The sequence below is a fragment of the Acinonyx jubatus genome, chromosome D2 (assembly GCF_027475565.1).
Source record: "Acinonyx jubatus isolate Ajub_Pintada_27869175 chromosome D2, VMU_Ajub_asm_v1.0, whole genome shotgun sequence".
Classification (NCBI taxonomy): Eukaryota; Metazoa; Chordata; class Mammalia; order Carnivora; family Felidae; genus Acinonyx; species Acinonyx jubatus.
This window is the reverse complement of record NC_069393.1, coordinates 5,883,179-5,901,936: the sequence shown is the minus strand read 5'-3', so window position 1 is coordinate 5,901,936 and position 18,758 is coordinate 5,883,179. Positions and strand designations below refer to the sequence as shown.

The window sequence follows — 18,758 nt, the reverse complement described above, 5'->3', positions numbered from 1 at the left end:
GTAGATGCCTCCTAGTGACTTATCTTGTGACGTTTCAAAATATTCTACTTACTGCCTTTTAATTCATGCCAAAGTAGATATTAGTAACATGCTCAGATAGACATAAACTGTAACCATGCCAGTTACGGTTTTTTTTTGTAATTCTGATTTTTGAACTGGCTGCATCACTAGGCTCTTCTAGTTTCCAGATCACTAAAGTTTAAATATTATAAATAAGCATGGTATGTTGTGAAAGTGACATTATTCTAAAGCACGTTCACTTATGTTTGAATATTTTGATCTCACTAGCAAGATAACAAATTAAGATTAAACCTCTTCTGATGGCAAAATAGTCTACCTTTGTATTATTTGAGGAAAGTGCCTGTGCTTTTTTGACTCATAGAATAATGCCTTAAATATACAGTAGGCACTTAATAAATGTCCTTCCTACTTTCCTGTCTTACCTCTTTGTTGATGATGAATAGTCTAGTCAGAATGTCTATTTTGAGCTTTTAAAATTTCCAGGAATATGCAGATACCCTTCTGTCAATATTTGTGAATATTCACATATCTCTCTGGTTAGTATATGTGGGTCTAAAATTTACTTACAAGTAATTTGTGGTTCCATCCTCTAAAGTAACTTAATTTTTAAGAAGATATTAGGAAACATAGGTGGCATCCAGAGAAGATTTTTGTGTTTGGGGGTAAAGGTTGATTATTATTATTATCTAAAAAAATTTTTTTAATGTTTATTTATTTTTGAGAGACAGAGAGACAGAGTGCAAGCGGGGGAGAGGGAAAGAGAGAGGGAGACACAGGATTTGAAGCAGGCTCCAGGCCTAGAGCTGTCAGCGCAGAGCCCAACACAGGGTTCGAACCCACGAACTGTGAGATCATGACCTGAGCTGAAGTTGGATGCTCAACCAACTCAGCCACCCAGGCACCCCAGAGATTGATTATTTTTTTTAATATCCAAGAACTTTTACAATCCAGTAAAAAAAAAAAAAAAACCTCAGATGGATAAAGAACACAACTGAGCAATTCATAGAAGAAATATACAAATGCCCGATGAATATATATATTACCTTAAAAATAATTTATTTTAAAAGAATTTTGAATTTATAGTACAAATAATTCTTATAATCTGTGTATATGTATACATATGTATGTACCTGTTATCATTATCTTCAAACTTTTTGAGAGCAAGCTGCAGATGCGACGTCCTATCACCCCTAAATGCTCCAGTGTGTAATTCCCAACAAAAAGGCCACTCTTGTACCCATCCTGCATTCAGCCCTCGAGATCAGGAAGTCAGCATTGGTATAATACTGCCATCCTATCCACAGATCCCTTTTAAATTTTACCAACTCTCCTAAGAATATCTCTTTCCTTTCTGGACCAGGCTTTATCCAGAAATTCATGTTGCATTTGACTGTCGTATCTCTTCAGACCACTTCAATCTACAACTGTTTCCTGGTTTTCCCTACTGATAATTGAGTAATAGTCCAAAATTATATCAATATGCCTTTCATCAGGCCTCCACTCATCAGCTTAGCACCTATAGACAACACTATGAACCCGTCATCTTTATGATGGCTGCGAAAAGATGATTCTTTATTTCCACCATTCCTACTACATTTATTAACATTTTACTATATAAGGAAGAGCTTTTTCTCTTTTCTGAATTTACTTATTTATTCACCATTCATTCACTTGTCAGTGTGGACTCATCGATGCTAGTCTTAATGAGTGGGTTGTAATTTTTTATTAAGTTTTTCAAATGCAGTATGATTTACTTATAGTGGAATATGCGCATCTTAAGTCGGTCAATTTTGACATACACATATATGCCTAACAGGGATAACCAATATTTATTTTGATGCTCAGTCTCCCTCATTTGGCCAGCAGAATCTCCTTCAGCTGGCTCCTATGTCCCTCTGAAATGTCTCCCATCATTCATTGAACACTTCCTTACTTTCTGGCACAAGATGTTTCAGATTCTTCTTGTACTTTCTCTACCCAACTTTGAAGTGAGCCATTTCTCCAAAGATCCCTGGTGGTTTCTTTTTTTCTTTTTTTAAGTTTATTTATTTTGAGAGAGAGAGAGAGACACAGAGAGACAGAGAGAAGGAACAAGTTGGGGAGGGGCAGAGAGAGAGGAAGAGAGAGAATCCCAAGGAAGCTCCTCACTGTCAGCACAGAGCTCGAAGTGGAGCTTGAACTCACGAACCATTAGATCAGGACCTGAACTGAAATCAAGAGTTGGACACTTAACCTACTGAGCCACCCAGGCACCCTCCCTGGTTTCTTTTAATGTAGGATGGGATTTGGAAGTCAAGAGACAGGCCATTTTCGTGTGTTTTGTTACTGGGCTGTCAGGTGCCCTTGTGCCTTCTTGGTGGACAGTTAGGAAAATATATGGACATATATATGCACACACACACAAATACATATATACAAATATATATGCATATACATCCGTAACTACACATGTATGCATATACATATATGTATATACATATACATCTGTAACTACTTCTTCGTTTTCCTATGTGTGTATATCATGCAACCATGAGTTCAGGTTTCTAATTCCAGGCCAGTGCCTTAGACGTATTTAGTTTATGTTATTTTAGACAGAGAGAGTGAGCGGGGGAGAGAGAGAAAGAGAGAATCTTATGCAGGCTCCATGCTCAGCCCGGTGTGGGATCATGACATGAGCTGAAACGAAGAGTCAGATACTCAACCTACTGAGCCACCCAGGTGCCCCTACCTTAGACTTCTTTATAGCTCCTTACTCCTTCCTTCCCTTAAAATTTCTTTAGCAGTGAGAAACATGGCCTCACTATCCTCAGTATATCCTCATTTCATCACTCAGCTTACTTATTTGGTGAGTGTAACAAATTTAATTCTGCTGCTCATTTCCTCAGTCTCTGCTCGGCTCCCACCATGTCCTTAGCCACTGGGTCAGCCTGTGCTTCCATGGGGCTTCCTCAGCTGCCTCCTCATTACCGTGAATACTCAGCATCTGTCCCCTCTCTCTCTGCCTCCCCACCCCTTACCCGTCACCAGCACATGTCCTTAGTACCACATGAAAAGGAAAAGAAGAAATGGTCCCAGAGAAGATTTTAGATTATACAGTTCTCTTTATTTCTTCAGTGTACTTTTTTGCTTGTATGTCTTAAAAAATTGTGCATTTTAATTTTTAAATGACATACCTTTTGGTATATAGGTAAATATTTTTCATTCATTCATCTGCTGGAATTATCTCCACTGTTGTTCTAATGCCTCTTTGAGATTATCATATACAAAAGGTCGTTTTCCTAGATTTCTTGTTACACTGTGTGTTTAAGTACATTTATTTACTGAGGGTTTTAGCATCAAATTTAATACTCTTGTTCTGCTTCTCCTGGCTGCATCAGCACTGCCAAACCGGTTCGAATACTTAACCCTTCTAAAGAAACTACCTCAATAAAATGTCGTCAGGCATGTTTTGCTTTTTTAAAAATAGATCTTGAATAACTGAATATTATTAGCCGTTTGGAGAATTGATTCAACTATTGTCTTTCTAAAGCTTACTTCACATATTTGGTGTACTGCAGCCCAAGGCACATTAGAAATTACTGTTGATTCCTTTGGGCACTTGTATGTTTCACTGGTGTTTTGGCTTCTTAAAGGATTATTAGCCACCAATAGCTAATTTAAAAATCGCTTACGCTTTTTAGTGTTCCCTTGGAATTCAATGGTTTTTAGGTGCCAGTTAGGACATTTGGTAGATTGACTAGAAAAATAATTGTTTAAGCAAGGCTGAATAACTGTGAGGTAGCTGTTGCCTTGACAACAAGAGAACTGTTCTGTTTGCTAAACAAAGGGATGGTAATTTAGTAGTTTAATTTCCTTTTGGGCATGGAGGTGCCACATAATAACATTTTAGTTTAGCCTCTGAGAAGGTCCCTATTATTGACCAAAATCAGAGAAGCAGAGCAAAAAAAAGAAAGGTAAGAGTTTTTTTTCTGGTTTTACAACATGTATACCTAACAGCGGCAGTGTTGGTGCATGGAATCTTAGTTAACCTCCTGACATAATTCTTTGTATATTTCTGGACTAAAGTATGGTAGCCCTGGAGTAGGCATATAGTCTCGGTTGTCTTTCCACCATACTAAAGGGGTGAGATGTACTTCTTAGTGGAACATCCCCACAGACACTTTAACCTCTTGTTGCTACTGCAGGCAAGAGGATTACTTTATTTCTGAATTGAATAAGGGGGATAATATTTAAATTTATTTATTTATTTTTGAGAAAGAGAGACTGTGCTCGTGTGGAAGGGGGCAGAGGAAATCTTAAGCAGGCACCACTCCCAGTGCAGAACCCTTCTCAGGGCTCGATCTCAGGACCGGGAGATCATGACCTGAGATGAAATCAAGAGTTGGCTGCTTACCCAACAGCTACCCAAGCGCCTCAGGGGGATGATATTTAAATTCTTTCTCCCCTCCCTCATCCATATATATACACAGTTAAACTGTCATCTTTTCTATTTGTGTGGGATCTCTTTTGTATAGGACTTAAAAAAACTTTTTTTTAAAGCCCGGTTTTCCCCCAAATTATTAATACTAACAGTCTGTTCTAAGCACTTTATATGTAGCATTTCAGTTCTTCTCCCTGTGAGATAGTCACTCTTATATCCTGAGGTACAGAGGTTCTAGCCCAAGGTCACCTCCCTACTAAGTGATAGGTTTGAACGTAAGCATCTAACTCAAGAGTCTATGCTCTTGGGGCACTTGGATGGCTCATTTGGTTGAGCGTCCAACTCTTAATCTCAGCTTAGGTCTTGATCTCATGGTTATGAGTTCAAGATCCTCGTTGGGCTCCGTGCTGGACGTGGAACCTACTTAAAAAAAACCAAACACCTATGCTCTTAATTACTATATTGTACTGAGTCTCATTAATATAGTCATTCTAAGTACATTAGAGGGTACAGAAAAGTATTAATAGAAAAGATAAAAGTAACCCATAATCACAACTGACTGTTGTTCTGATGAAATGATGTCATATCTGGGGTTTCTTTCAAAATAATCATTGTTTGGAAGGAATAGGTAGGAGTATAGATGAGACAAAATTGCACTGATAATTGTGGGAGCCAGAGTATGAGCATATGGGGAATTTATTATAGTCCCATATTCTTTTGTGTATGTTTGAAATGTACCTTAATATATGTTTTACTTATTTTTTAATGTTTATTTATTTTGGGAGAGAGCAAGTGCAAGCAAGCAGGGGAGGAACAGAGAGAGAGGGAGAGAGAGAATCCCAAGCAGGATCCACACTGCCAGCACAGAGTCAGAGGTGGGGCTCGATCCCATGAACTGTGAGATCATGACCTGAGCCAAAATCAAGAGTCAGTCACTCAACCGACTGAGCCACCCAGGCACCCCTCCTTTTGTTAGTATACATTTTAAAAAGCAAAGAATGGGGGTGCCTGGGTGGCTCAGTCAGTTGAGCCACCAACTCTTGATTTCAGCTCAGGTCATGATCCCAGGATTGTGGGATTGAACCCTGCCTGGGTCAGTGCGGAGCCTGCTGGGGATTCTCTCTCTCTCCCTCTGCCCCTTCCCTGCTTATGTACTCACTTTCTCTCTCTCAAAAGCAAAAATTAAAAAGCAAAGAATACATGCGAATTGTAACAATTTTAAAAAATAGGAACGCTTATTTTGAATGGCAGATTTTCATATGCATACTCCTCCATTCCATTCCCTTTTTAAAAAAATTTTTTTTAATGTATACTTATTTTTGAGAGAGAGAGAGAGAAGAACACTAGCAGGGCGGGGGGTGGGGGAGGGCAGAGAGAAAGAGACAATCTGAAGCAGGCTCCAGGCTCTGAGCTGTTAGCACAGAGCCCAGCGCAGAGCTTGAACTCACGAGCGGTGAGATCGTGACCTGAGCCAAAGGTGGACGCTTAACCGACTGAACCATCCAGGCGCCCCTCTGTTCTCTTTAATTCCTTTTAACAGCTATTCCTGTCTTTATTATGTATGTTTTTTCTATATGTACAACATATAAATATCTTTGATTATTTTTGTATTTCTAGAAATAGAGTAATATTTTAAAGACATATACATATTGCCAGATATCCTGTGGTATTTTCTCATTAGATTTCATACTGAAAAATAATATATTCTGAGAGTATTGACCTTAGTTGGAAAGGTGAGGAAAATGGTGTAACTTTTCCATTTGCACGGACTTATGATGAGCAATCATTAAAAATGAGGTTTTCTTCTTGCATTTTAAAAAGAAAAAAAGGAGGAGTGCCAAATCTGAACTTACATTGGTTTAATGACTTGTTTGTCCACCTTGAGTGTTTCATAATAGTAATAGTAATTGTTAATAGCTAAATACTTGAGGCATCATAATTGAGTGCTTTCTAATATTGACCGTGTTTTCCTGATGTAGAACCTGAAGCTTAGAGAGATATGGTAGTCTACAAAAATTCATCGTTAGTGTACGGAATTGACCTGGGGTTAGGACCATATCTTTCTGCTTTGAAAGCCTGTGCTATTAGTCTGCTTTATATGCACACAAAGCTGAACATGTAGGTAGATTATGGATTTCATTTGTTTTTCTCATGAGAAATTCTCATTTATATTTGGGTTAGCATAGTTTCAGTTCTAGATGATTATGTGTCTTAAAAGTATCCCATTCTGATTATCTCTGTAACCCCAATGCTTTGAGATAGACTTGTTAGACAAAGGTATTCAAAATTCAAATTCTTATATTCATCTAATGATGAGAATTTAAGAACAGAAAAGTAACTTATCTAAGATGATGCAAAACAAAGTAATAGAGGCAGAGGTAAGCTCAGAACATAGATCTTTGCTTTTCATCTGTAGCCTTTAAGACAATATACACTGTTCTAACAATGTATTTCAATTTAGCAGTTGTTTATTATACTTTGGTTTCCCTTTTCAAGTATTTTTCCTCTCTTCTCTCTTTTTTAATGTTTTTGAGAGAGAGAGAAAGACAATGAGCAGAGGAGGGGCAGAGAGAGAGGGAGACACAGAATCCAAAGCAGGCTCCAGGCTCTGAGCTGTCAGCATAGAGCCTGACATGGCCTCGAACCCATAAGCGGGGAGATAATGACCTGAGCTGAAGTCAGATGCTTAACTGACTGAGCCACCCATGCACCCCTCAAGTATTTTTCTAATACACATTTTCTTTATATGTTTTGCTAATTCATTTTCATGTATTCTAGCTTGAAGGAAGGGAACTGTTAGCCTTCAAAATAATAATTTGCTCCCCACAATATTTGAGGTAATTATTACTGTTTTCTGTCTGCATGGATTTTTATGTTGGTAAGAATGTGAGATGTGGGAATGCAAACTGGTGTAGCCACTCTGGAAAACAGTATGGAGGTTCCTCAAAAAACTAAAAATAGAACGACCCTATGACCCAGCAATTGCACTACTAGACATTCATCCATGGGATACAGGTGTGCTGTTTCTAAGGGGCACATGCACCCCCATGTTTCTAGCAGCACTATCAACAATAGCCAAAGTATGGAAAGAGCCCCAATGTCCATCGATGGATGAATGGATAAAGATGTGGTGTGTATGTATATATACAATGGAGTATTACTTGGCAATCAAAAAGAATGAAATCTTGCCATTTGCAACTACATGGATGGAACTGGAGGGTATTATGCTAAGTGAAATTAGTCAGAGAAAGACAAAAATCATATGACTTCACTCTTATGAGGACTTTAAGAGACAAAACAGATGAACATAAGGGAAGGGAAATGAAAATAATATAAACACAGGGAGGGGGACAAAACAGAAGAGACTCCTCATACATATGGAGAACAAACTAAGGGTTACTGGAGGGGTTGTGGGAGGGGGGATGGGCTAAATGGGTAAGGAGCACTAAGGAATCTACTCCTGAAATCATTGTTTCACTATATGCTAACTAATTTGGATGTAAATTAAAAAAGAAAAGAAAATGTGAGATGGTCTTGGTTTTGGGGGGAAATCTCAAATTTAAGTTGAATAAATCTGCTCAGTAAACATCTTTATAGCTTGCTATCATTGGGAGTGTTGCTAGGGTTTGGTATGAATATTAACGAAAAGAAAATGTAAATGGTTTGTATACTAGTAGTCTAAATATATTGCTATTCTATTCCCCTTTTTGTTCACAATCTCTATCATAAAAATATCTAAAAAGCTTATCACATATTAAATATTTGTTTCTGAGTAGGCACAAATGTGCAACTTTGAGTTGATTTCTTGTTTTTTTTCTACATTTCCCAATTTCTCGTTCTTCATAAGTTTTCATTTATTTTTAACCATTCTGTTTGTCTGTGAAAATAAATTTCCTAACTAATAAGGCAGGATGTGTTAATGAGAGAGGTTTACAAGTTGTAGAGAGTAATGAGCCTGTGGTAGTGAAGACAGGCTCACCATTTCCTTTTCTAGCAATTACATACAATATCAGTTGAACCACAAAGTGAATTGATGTCTTTCTGAAATTTACTTAAAATTTCTGGGTGAAGTGCTGTGAGTCTGTTTCATATACTTGATATCTAAAAAAGCCAATAGCTTGACTGGAATTTAACCAAGGTTTTGACAGTGGAAAATGGTATTTTCAGAGGGCTAAGACAGATAAACTATAAAAATGCATTTATTAACTTTAGGTTCAAGAGCAGTACAGAATGATCAAGTTGTAGTCAATGATAACAACAAATTTAAAATGTAGAATTTCAGGAATTATCATCTTTCTGTAAGAGTATATACTCATAACATAAATGAATTGAAATATGGGCATTTTCCTAGGTAGTTTTTTTTTTCTTTTTTCTTTTTTTTTCTTTTTGCCTTTTCTAAACAGTTTTTATTTATTTATTTATTTTGCGAGAGACAGAGTGAGAAGGGAAGGGGCAGGGGGAAAGAATCGCAAGCAGGCTCCACACTGTCAGTGCACAGCCCGAGGCAGGGCTGGAACTCCCCAGTCGTGAGATCATGCATGACCTGAGCTGAAACCAGGAGTCAGAAGTGTAACTGACTGAGCCACCCAGGGGCCCCATTTTACCTTTCTTTTGTTTTGTTTTGTTTTTTTTTTTTACCTTTTTTTTTCAAGTAATCTCTATGCCCAACATGGGATTTGAACTCACTACCCCAGGACCAAGAGTTGCATGCTTTACCAACTCAGCCAGCCAGGTGCCCCTCATGTAGATTTTAAAAACAACATACTTAGGGGCTCCTGGGTGGCTCGATTGGTTGGGCGTCTGACTTTGTCTCAGGTCATGATCTTGTGGTTCCTGGGCTCAAGCCCCCACATCAGGCTTTCTGCTGTCAGTAGAGAGCCTGCTTTTGATCCTCTGTCCCCCTGTCTCTGCACCTTCCCCACATGTGCTCTTTTTGTCTTAAAAATACATAGACATAAAAAACCCCATATACTTGATATTGCTTTGTGTTCTTTTAAAAAATATTTTTGTGAAATAAATAGAATGTGAAACAAATGGCCATTGAGGAGGTCACCCTGATATTTTTTAGTTGTAGCACTTTTGTCTTGGTTTATGATACTTCTCACCTTTTAGGAAAAGTTACTACAGTTATTTGATTACATCACTTTTGGTATAGCATTACAATAAATATCTTAAAAAAATTTTTTTATGTTTATTTATTTTTGAGAGAGAGAAACAGAATGTGAGTCAGGGAGGGACAGAGAGAGGAGGAAGACACAGTATCTGAAGCAGGCTCCAGGCACGGAGCCTGACATGGGGCTCAAATCAGGAATGGCAAGATCATGACCTGGGCTGAAGTCAGGCGCTTAACCGACTGAGCCACCCAGGTGCCCCTGGAATAAATATCTTTTTTTTTTTTTTTTTTTATCACTCTCATGTGTATTAGCCACAACTATTGGAATGAGTTTAAGACCCAAGTGAAATTTATATTTTCATCATTCACTGCTGTATTAATAGCATTTTCTATCTTATGTTCTATGGAATTTCTGCAGAATGTTAATAGATGTTAATAGAAAAAAAAAGTTTCCTTGGACAAACAGATAAGGAAATGATGAGGCAGAGTAGGGATTTATTCAATAAACTGATTTTCCCAAATTCTCTCCTCCTTCTCTTGTTGGTGGAGTATCTCAGGATATTAGTACTTCTTGTAAAACACTTTGGGAAAAGTTACTCACATAATCTTTCTTTGATTGTGAAATTGATTAAGCAAAACTTCTTAGATTTCTAGATTTTACACAGAAATGTACCTGATTGTAAAAAGTCAGAGCAGCTAGATTAGGACTATTAAAAACTAAATCACACACACAGAATAAAACTAAATCCTAAGTGAAGAAATTAAAAATTTTAATATAGATGGGTAAATAAACAGTGAACCCATGCCAGAGTATTTAAGAATTCCCAGATTAGAAATCTTCATATTGTTTTTTCTCCAGTAGTTTGAATACATGTAATTCCTCCCACTCCCTTTGTGTTACGTTACTCTGCCTTAGAATTGTCTAGATAGGGTTATGACAAAGCTATTCTGAATTTGGGTAGCTACTAAGATACGGTCTAAATATTAAAAGAAATTTTCTTAGACTTTAAACTTTTAAGGATCTGCCTTCTCTTTAGGTGGTCATATAGTATGTGAATATTTGAATGAATGAGTAGATGGAAGGGTGGATGGAATGATAAACTTGTGATTAAGCTGATTCATATCATGGACTATATGCATTTTATATAGAGTAAAAAATGCATTTTTATCTTATATGATAAATATGTTGATTAAAAAAATATCTTTAATGTTTATTCATTTTTGAGAGACAGGGAGAGACAGAGCGTGAGTCGGGGAGGGGCAGAGAGAGAGGGAGACACAGAATCCGAAGCAGACTCCAGGCTCCGAGCTGTCAGCACAGAGCCCGACATGGGGCTCAAACTCATGAACTGCGAGATCCTGACCTGAGCTGAAGTTGGACGCTTAACCTGCTGAGCCACCCAGGCACCCCATATGACATACATTTAAATGGGTTTTTAAAATTTTTTTTAATTACATTTATTTATTTTTGATAGAGACAGAGTACAAGTGGGGGAGGGGCAGAGAGAGAAGGAGACACAGAATCTGAAGCAGGCTCCAGGCTCTGAGCTGTCAGTACAGAGCCCGACGTGGGGCTCGAACCCACGAACCGCTAAATCATGACCTGAGCTGAAGTTGGACACTCAACTGACTGAGCCACCCAGGCACCCCTAAATGGGTTTTTGATACATAGATTTTACTTATTTTTAAGTTAAAGTATTTTACAAACGGTTCTTACTAACACATTATTGCATTCAGTTATTACAACTCTTGTAGCTGTAACAAGATTAGATCTGCCATTCGGAGGTCTAATTGTACCAGAGAATTAGAGTTTAAATCTAATTATATTTGTTTGCATTTTTTAGGCCCTTGATGAGCCTCCCTATTTGACAGTGGGCACTGATGTGAGTGCTAAATACAGAGGAGCCTTTTGTGAAGCCAAGATCAAGACAGCAAAAAGACTTGTCAAAGTCAAGGTACAGTATATGTAGATTTTATAAATTATACGGTCAGTATTTGATATTTAAACTTTTATTTGGTGAGTGTACTTAAGACTTTATTTCCCTGCAAGATGACTTTAGTTTCTATGTAATGATTGTCACATACCCGAAAACAAAGCATTATTTGGTATTTTATTTTTATTTATTTTTATTTTTTATTTTTTTAAAGTTCTTTTTGACCAATTAGGACTTTTTATTTGGGATGCTAAGTTACTTGGAAAAGCACTGTTGTCCAGTGGTAAACCTTAGGTTGTATTGCACAGGTAAATGCTGTAACTGCCCAAGTATATATGCAGTTCCTAAAGTTTTAATGTTTTGGTATAAGGTCATCACTTAACATTCTGATTACTTATAGTGTTATATGTCACAGAAATAACCAAATTTCGTTGTCAGTTGCATCATAATGAACTCTCATCAGATCTTTAACAATGTCTATTTCTGAGATTTTGTCAAAAATGTGGAAGCTTCATGAATTTGCGCATGTCATCCTTGCACAGGGGGGCCATGCTAATCTTCTCTGCATCGTTCCAGTTTTAGTATGTGTGCTGCCGAAGCGAGCACGCATTATTTGGCATTTTAAAGTATTCTAATTGGAATGAAGTTAGGTTATTACAAATTGGTATTTTGAATGCTATTTTGTTATAGACTTGGTACTGTTTGTGTTGTTAACCTTTTAGAGCTGGAAAGGACCTTAGAAGTCATGCAGTTTAATTCTTAATTTTAGACCTCCCCTTCCCATTTTAACCATCAAATTGAAATGTGATTTATAATTGATGAGATTTTAGATAACAGTAAAATAAGGTAGATCTAGTTGATTTCCTTATCCTCTATCTTTCTTAAGTACTTGTGTTTTTCTCAGATAATGCAGAATGTAATTGTTTACATTTTGGTAAATTATCGGTGTTGAAAAATATAGCACAGGTAAAATATTTGAAGGTAGATGTTTATTCATTTGTCAGTTATTTACTGAGTGGTAACCTGTTAGGTGGGAAGGAGGGTGGGGCTATGAGGGTGACCTGATCTTTGTCCTCAAGGGATTTATGTAGTCCAGATTAGGAGATACTCTGTAAAACACTGGTTTGAATATCACCAGTTATTAAACAGGCCATAGAGGTGTTGTATGTCTGGTGGAGAGTTTAGATTCTCTTCCGGAGTTTTTCCCTTGCTTATATATACTTAGGTTTTTATGCATGGATGTGTGGAAAACAGCTTCCTGGGTCACTTACACCCCTAGTTAAGATCCATTGTGATAAGACCTTTAAATTAACTGTAAACCCATAGGAATCTAGTCTTGGCCCTGCCACTGCCTTCAGTTTTCACGTGCATGGTGCGTGTGAGCTCTTTTGTGATTTGATTTTTGTGGGTACTCTTACAGTGTTCATATAGTGGCATTTCCTGTTCTGGTTTCACACACCGGTGTTACCTGAGCACTCATTTTTTTTTTTTTTTTTGCCACTGCTATCTCAGAAATGAAGAGGAAGCCTTTTATCTGGTTCCTCACTCTTCTAGACAGGGCTCCTACCAGCACAGGTAACACCTTAGTGTGAATTAGACAAAAGTCCTCCATCCTGGTGGATAGTCTCCTTAGCAGAGCATGGCCTACAGGTAAGACTTTCATATTAGTTAGAAAAAGGTGTTTCTTTTGGACAGGAGCAGTTATACTCTAGGACGCATGCTTTGGTCTGCAGGGCACAGGCTAGATTTTAGCCCTGACATGGAGTTCTCAGCTGGATGCTGCTGTTTAATGAATGAAGCAGCTAAATGGCATGTATCACTCCTGCCATTTCTTGCTATTAATAAAAGGAAGAAAACTGTTAGTCTCTGCTGCCTCTGTTGATAGTACATCATACCAGTACCTTGTGTCTTGTGTGTCTTGTAAATAACGAATATCTAAAATTGTTAATTTTTTTGGCTGCTCTAAAAATCTGTGTATGATTCAAAGTTAATTATTTTCTCAGCAGATACAGTGATAAATTTTGATACTGGTTTAGTTTGTATATGATTCAAAGTTAACACGCATTTAACAGTTTGTTGATAAACTTCTTCCTCATCAGTTTTCATTTATTGTGCATCTGTGTGCTAAGCCCTATGTTAGGTGTTGAAACTCTAGTGTTAAAATCTGATCCCTGTCATAAATTGACTTCAAGTCTAAGTGAATGACAGAGATACTTAAATACATAATTTAAATGAAATGTGGTAATGCTTTTGTGTAAGACAGAAACGCCTGAGATGCTGTGAGTACCGGGCATCTCTTTTCATAGCTCCTTTGTGAGCAAATTATGTAAATTGGTTATCCTACATATCTGATAAGACCATGTTGATGTTTCAATTCCTGTAAGAATTCTTGCTTTGTATAGGAAGAACAACTTTTTCTATACTGAATACTGGAGGCTATGCTAGTTTTCACCAGCTAATTAAATATTTAAACTTGAACTGTATTTTTAACTTAATCTCCTTACATCTGGTTTCCCATTCTCTGATTGCTATACTGATAGAGAGTAGAGTAAACTTCTGGAGGTAGACTGCCTGAGTTTGAATCTCAGTGCCACCATGTACCAGTTCTGTGATCTTGGACCAGTTACTTATTCTTTATGCTCCTCAGTTTTCTTATCAACAAAGTGGGAACAATCATACTTACCTAATAAGGTCATACATTTGATGCTTGAGCCTGATGCTTAGCTCTCAGTAAATGTTTGTTGTTACTGCTTATTATTAAACTAGGCCTTCACAGAATTATACAGGACCTAATTGCCTAAGGTCTCTACCTTTTTTCCCCTCATTTTTTAGGAAAAGAAATTAAACTACTACTAATGTAATAAATAATAGTGTTGAGTAGAGTATGATATGTGAAACACCAACTAATTTCGTCTCGGAAGTTTTCTGTTTAAATAATAAATATTTCAGTTTACTTAGTTAGGGATTGAGATCTTACATACACTAGGTAGCAGTTAGTTTAGATTACTCGTAATGAAAATTAAATCATGCATTAATGAGCCTGTATCACTTGATTTTGTGTGTATATGTGGCTAATTAAATTTATGATCTCTAGGTAACATTTAGACATGATTCTTCGACAGTGGAAGTTCAGGATGACCACATAAAGGGCCCGCTAAAGGTAATTCATTTATTTATTCATTATTAATTCTAATGCTTCATTGGAAGCATTAGAATTCCTTCATTAATGCTACATTAATAATTACAGTTGGTCATTTTTTTTTTTTTTTCAATTCATTGGCTGTTTTGTTATTGAGTTGGTCAACATAATTCTCTCTGAATAGACCGGTAGAAAACAATAGATTTAATGTTCAGTGAAACCTGATGTGATCGTAAAACCTGCATTTAGGAATAAAGTGAACATCCAGGAAGCATTGACTGCTTTTTGTGTACTCATCTGTCCGTTTTACCATATTTTACTTCCAGAATTAATATGTGATGAATTGGGGATTGAATGATGTTAAGTTCCATGATGATGTGAAAAGTGAGGGAAAAAACCCAACACGTTAAAAACGTGGCTTTTAGAGTGTTAATCCTTTGAAGCAGCTACAAGCAAATGAAAAATTTTTTAAGGGTTATCAGGCAGTTAAAGTGATGAACATGTTACATACAGATGTATTTGTTTGCGTTCATGTTTCCTCACTGGTAGCTGAAATAAGGGCTCTTCTCCTCTCGACTAGTGAGCAAGCTAAAGGGAGTGTGTGGGTAGCCACTGGGCTCTTTGGCCCTTCTGAATGTCTGAAAATTGGGCAGTGGCCTGGCTGGGTGAATTTTAAGAAGTGCTAACAGAATTTACAGATGCAAGAAAAATCCTTTACCAATGCAGCTGTACTTTTTGGAGAATTAGATATGTGTATCTGTCAGTTGTTTGTTTGTGATTGATTTAAAGGCTTTTAATTGGATCCCCAGAGCCTTAGGAGGCAATAGAGAGAACTAAAGCTTATAATTGCTAAAAAATATTGCCGTATAAAAATTATTTTCCACCATTTCTGTTTCGTAGGTGCCATCTTTAATGTGACACATACATATTCACCATTGCAGGGACAAAAGAGACGAAACACTATACTTTTGATGCTTGGCACCATTTATTTAGCACTTAGTATGTGCTAGTACTGTGCTAAATCTTTTGCACACATTATCTTATATAATCCTCATAATAGCTCTTTACAGAAGAAGAAACTAAAGGGAGGTCCAGTAATCTGGCCTTTCCAGATAGTAACGGCAGAGCCCAAATTCCAATAGGCTCACACCCTATAACTGTAGCACGTGCCCTCTGGATGTTCAGAACACATACGTACACTTTCATGCCTTGTTTACGTTTTTGCCTCATAAGCACACCAGCATATGGCTCTCACTGACTCTGCCCTGTTCACATGCACAGGCCAGCTCGTACAACCTGCAAAATATGTTCAGTGTTGCGAAGAGATAGAGTAGGCAACTGCTTTGTAACCTCAAGCCCTCTTTTTCTCCTTCTGCTCCCACCTCCTTGTATAGCTGGTTTATTTTACTTGTTTGGTTTTTCTTACTTTATTACAATTTTCTTTGTGATTAGGGCTTAGTACCATTTTGATTTTGACACAGGCAACTATATTAAATTTTGAGGTCAAGATGTTAAAGTATTTTTCTTTATCTGTTGATTGGTGTGTGTGTGTGTGTGTGTGTGTGTGTGTGTAGATTTTGTATTCCCTAAAATACTTCATAGCTTTCTGTTACCTGATAGGAAGGGTCAGCATTTGGGTAAATGTTTCTCTTAGAGGAAATAAACCTACCAAAAGTGGTGGTCATTTGATCTTAATGTATTTTCAGATGAGTTCACATGAAATATAATACCTAGACCACTTATTAAATTAAAAAAAATAGTACCACGTATTTTTGACTACAGTCATTTGATAAAAGCTTTGGTAATTCTCCAGTTTCCTTCTCCACTTTGGGCATTGTGTGGGGCTAACACTCTGTTCTCTGAACAAGTTTGTTTTTTGTTATTACCATAAAGATCATATATACTTTTAATTTCAGGGGTATGATTGACATATAACATTATATTAGTTTAAGGTATACAATATGATGATTGGATGTTTGATCCATACAGTAAGTCTAATTACATCCATCACCATACACAGTTGAAATTTTTTCTTGTCATAGAGGCTTTTAAAATTTACTCTCAGCAACTTTCAAATATGCAGTACAGTATTATTGACTATAGTAACCATTGCTGTCTGTTCAATATATCCCCAGGACTATTTTTATAACTGGAAGTTTGTACCTTTTAACCACTTTTTTACCCATTTTATCCACTCACCACTTCTTTCCCACCCTCTGGTTGGGAAATGACCAGTCTGTTCTCTGTATCTGTGAGCTTCTGGTTTTTTTATTAGTTTTGGTTTTTAGATTCCGCATGTAAGTGATACCATCTGATACTTGTCTTTCTCTGTCTGGTATTTCATTTAGCATAATGTCCTCAGAGTCCATCCATGTTGTTGCAAATGGCAAGGTTTCCTTACTTTTTATGGCTGAATAGTATTCCTGTGTGTGTGTGTGTGTGTGTGTGTGTGTGTGTGTTTGTGTGTGTGTGTGTGTGTGTGTGTATTTCTTTATCTGTGCATCCAGCAGTGGATACTCAGGTTGTTTCTGTATTTTGGCTGTTGTCAACAATACTGCAATGAACATGGGGGTGCAGATATCTTTTTGAATTAGTGTTTTCGTTTTCTTTGGATAGATGTCCACTAGTGGAATTGCTGGGTCATAGTTTTCTTTTTAATTTAAAAACCTCCATACTGTTTGCTATAGTTGCTGTACCAGTTTATTTTATATTCCCACCAACAGTGCACGAGGGTTCCGTTTTCTTTCCATGTCCTTGCCAACACTTGTTATTTGTTGTCTTTGATAACAGCCATTCTAACAGGTGTGAGATGATAACCTACAGTGGTTTCGATTTCATTTCCCTGATGATTACTGATGTTGAGCATCTTTTTATGGACCTGTTGGCTATTTGCGTGTCATCTTTGGAAAAATGTCTACTCACATCCTCTGCCCGGTTTTTAATTGGACTGTTTTGGTGTGGTTTTTTTGTTATGTTTTTTGTTTTTGTTTTTGCTATTGAGTTGTATTAGTTCTCTCTCTCTCTGTAAATTGGATATTAACCCCTTATCACATATATGATTTGCAAATATTTTGTCCCATTCAGTGGGTTGCCATTTCATTTTGTTGATGATTTCCTTTGCTGTGCAGAAGCTGTTTGATGTAGTGTTAAAGACCATAAAAATGTAATTCTCAGCATTTTCTTGATCAGAATGGAAAATATTTAAAATGATTGTCATTAGTGGTAAATTATAACTCTTAAGGAGATGCCAGAGCTTGCTCTTAACTGTTTCTCTCCTTCCCCAGCCTCTTTGAAAGAGGAGTGGTAATAGGAGGCAAGGGCAGTCCATTTCATAGATAGTGGTTCTCAAAGTGTGGTCTGAGGACCTCTGGGGTCTCCCCAAGACCCTTTCAGGGAAGTTGTTGTAAGGGCAACACTATTTTCACAACAGTATTTAGATATTATTTACTTTTTTACGAATTTACTTTTTTGACATTTTCACAGATGGCACAAAAACAGTGGTAGGTAAAACTGCTGGCACTTTAACACAAATCACTAGTTACTTTTATTCTTCACCAGCACGCACTCAGTTAAAAAAAAAAAAGCCAGTTTTTGATTTCATTTATCTTCTAAACGTTTTTCTAACTTTTTAGGTTGGAGCTATTGTGGAAGTGAAGAATCTTGATGGTGCATATCAGGAAGCTGTTATCAATAAATTAACAGACGCAAGTTGGTACACTGTAGGTAAGGGAATAAATCTTTTAAAAATGTATTTTCAGAGGTAATACAAATAAAGCAAAATTTCCTTGATTTAGTTCCTCCCGTAATACTAAAGATATTATTACTGGTAATTTTTTAATCTTTCCAGGTCTTTAAAGTGTTTATTTCATAAATATGTGCATAAAGTATAATTTGAAATTAGCGTATATATTATAAAGTTGAATTTGTAGCTTTTTTCACTTCAAAGTATATCGTTATATCTCTTCAAGAGATATATCTCTTCAAGAGGTGTATCTTTTCAAGAGAAGCTTTTTTCTGTCTTAACCATTTGTAAATGTATATTTCAGTAGTAAGTATATTCATGTTGTGCAACAGAGAAATTTCTTTTAATTATAGTAGTATGTTTCATAATATTTGATGTGCCATAAGTTT

At 36.8% G+C, this 18,758-nt stretch overlaps 1 protein-coding gene and 1 non-coding gene across 7 annotated transcripts in view; one reads left to right on the top strand and one right to left on the bottom strand.

Moving 5' to 3' along the window:
* The window catches only part of ARID4B (AT-rich interaction domain 4B), a 149,505-nt gene that overhangs the window by 53,009 nt on the left and 77,738 nt on the right, over window positions 1-18,758 (top strand). For all 6 annotated transcript variants that reach the window (XM_027046921.2, XM_027046918.2, XM_053207213.1 and 3 more), the window contains exons 3-5: window positions 11,399-11,509; window positions 14,583-14,648; window positions 18,260-18,350. In XM_027046921.2, the coding sequence (XP_026902722.1) occupies window positions 11,399-11,509; window positions 14,583-14,648; window positions 18,260-18,350 (268 nt within the window). The remainder of the gene's footprint in view (window positions 1-11,398; window positions 11,510-14,582; window positions 14,649-18,259; window positions 18,351-18,758) is intronic.
* Window positions 11,985-12,094, bottom strand: LOC113595855 (U6 spliceosomal RNA). Its single transcript, XR_003416485.1, has one exon. It is a non-coding gene; the product is annotated as a U6 spliceosomal RNA (small nuclear RNA).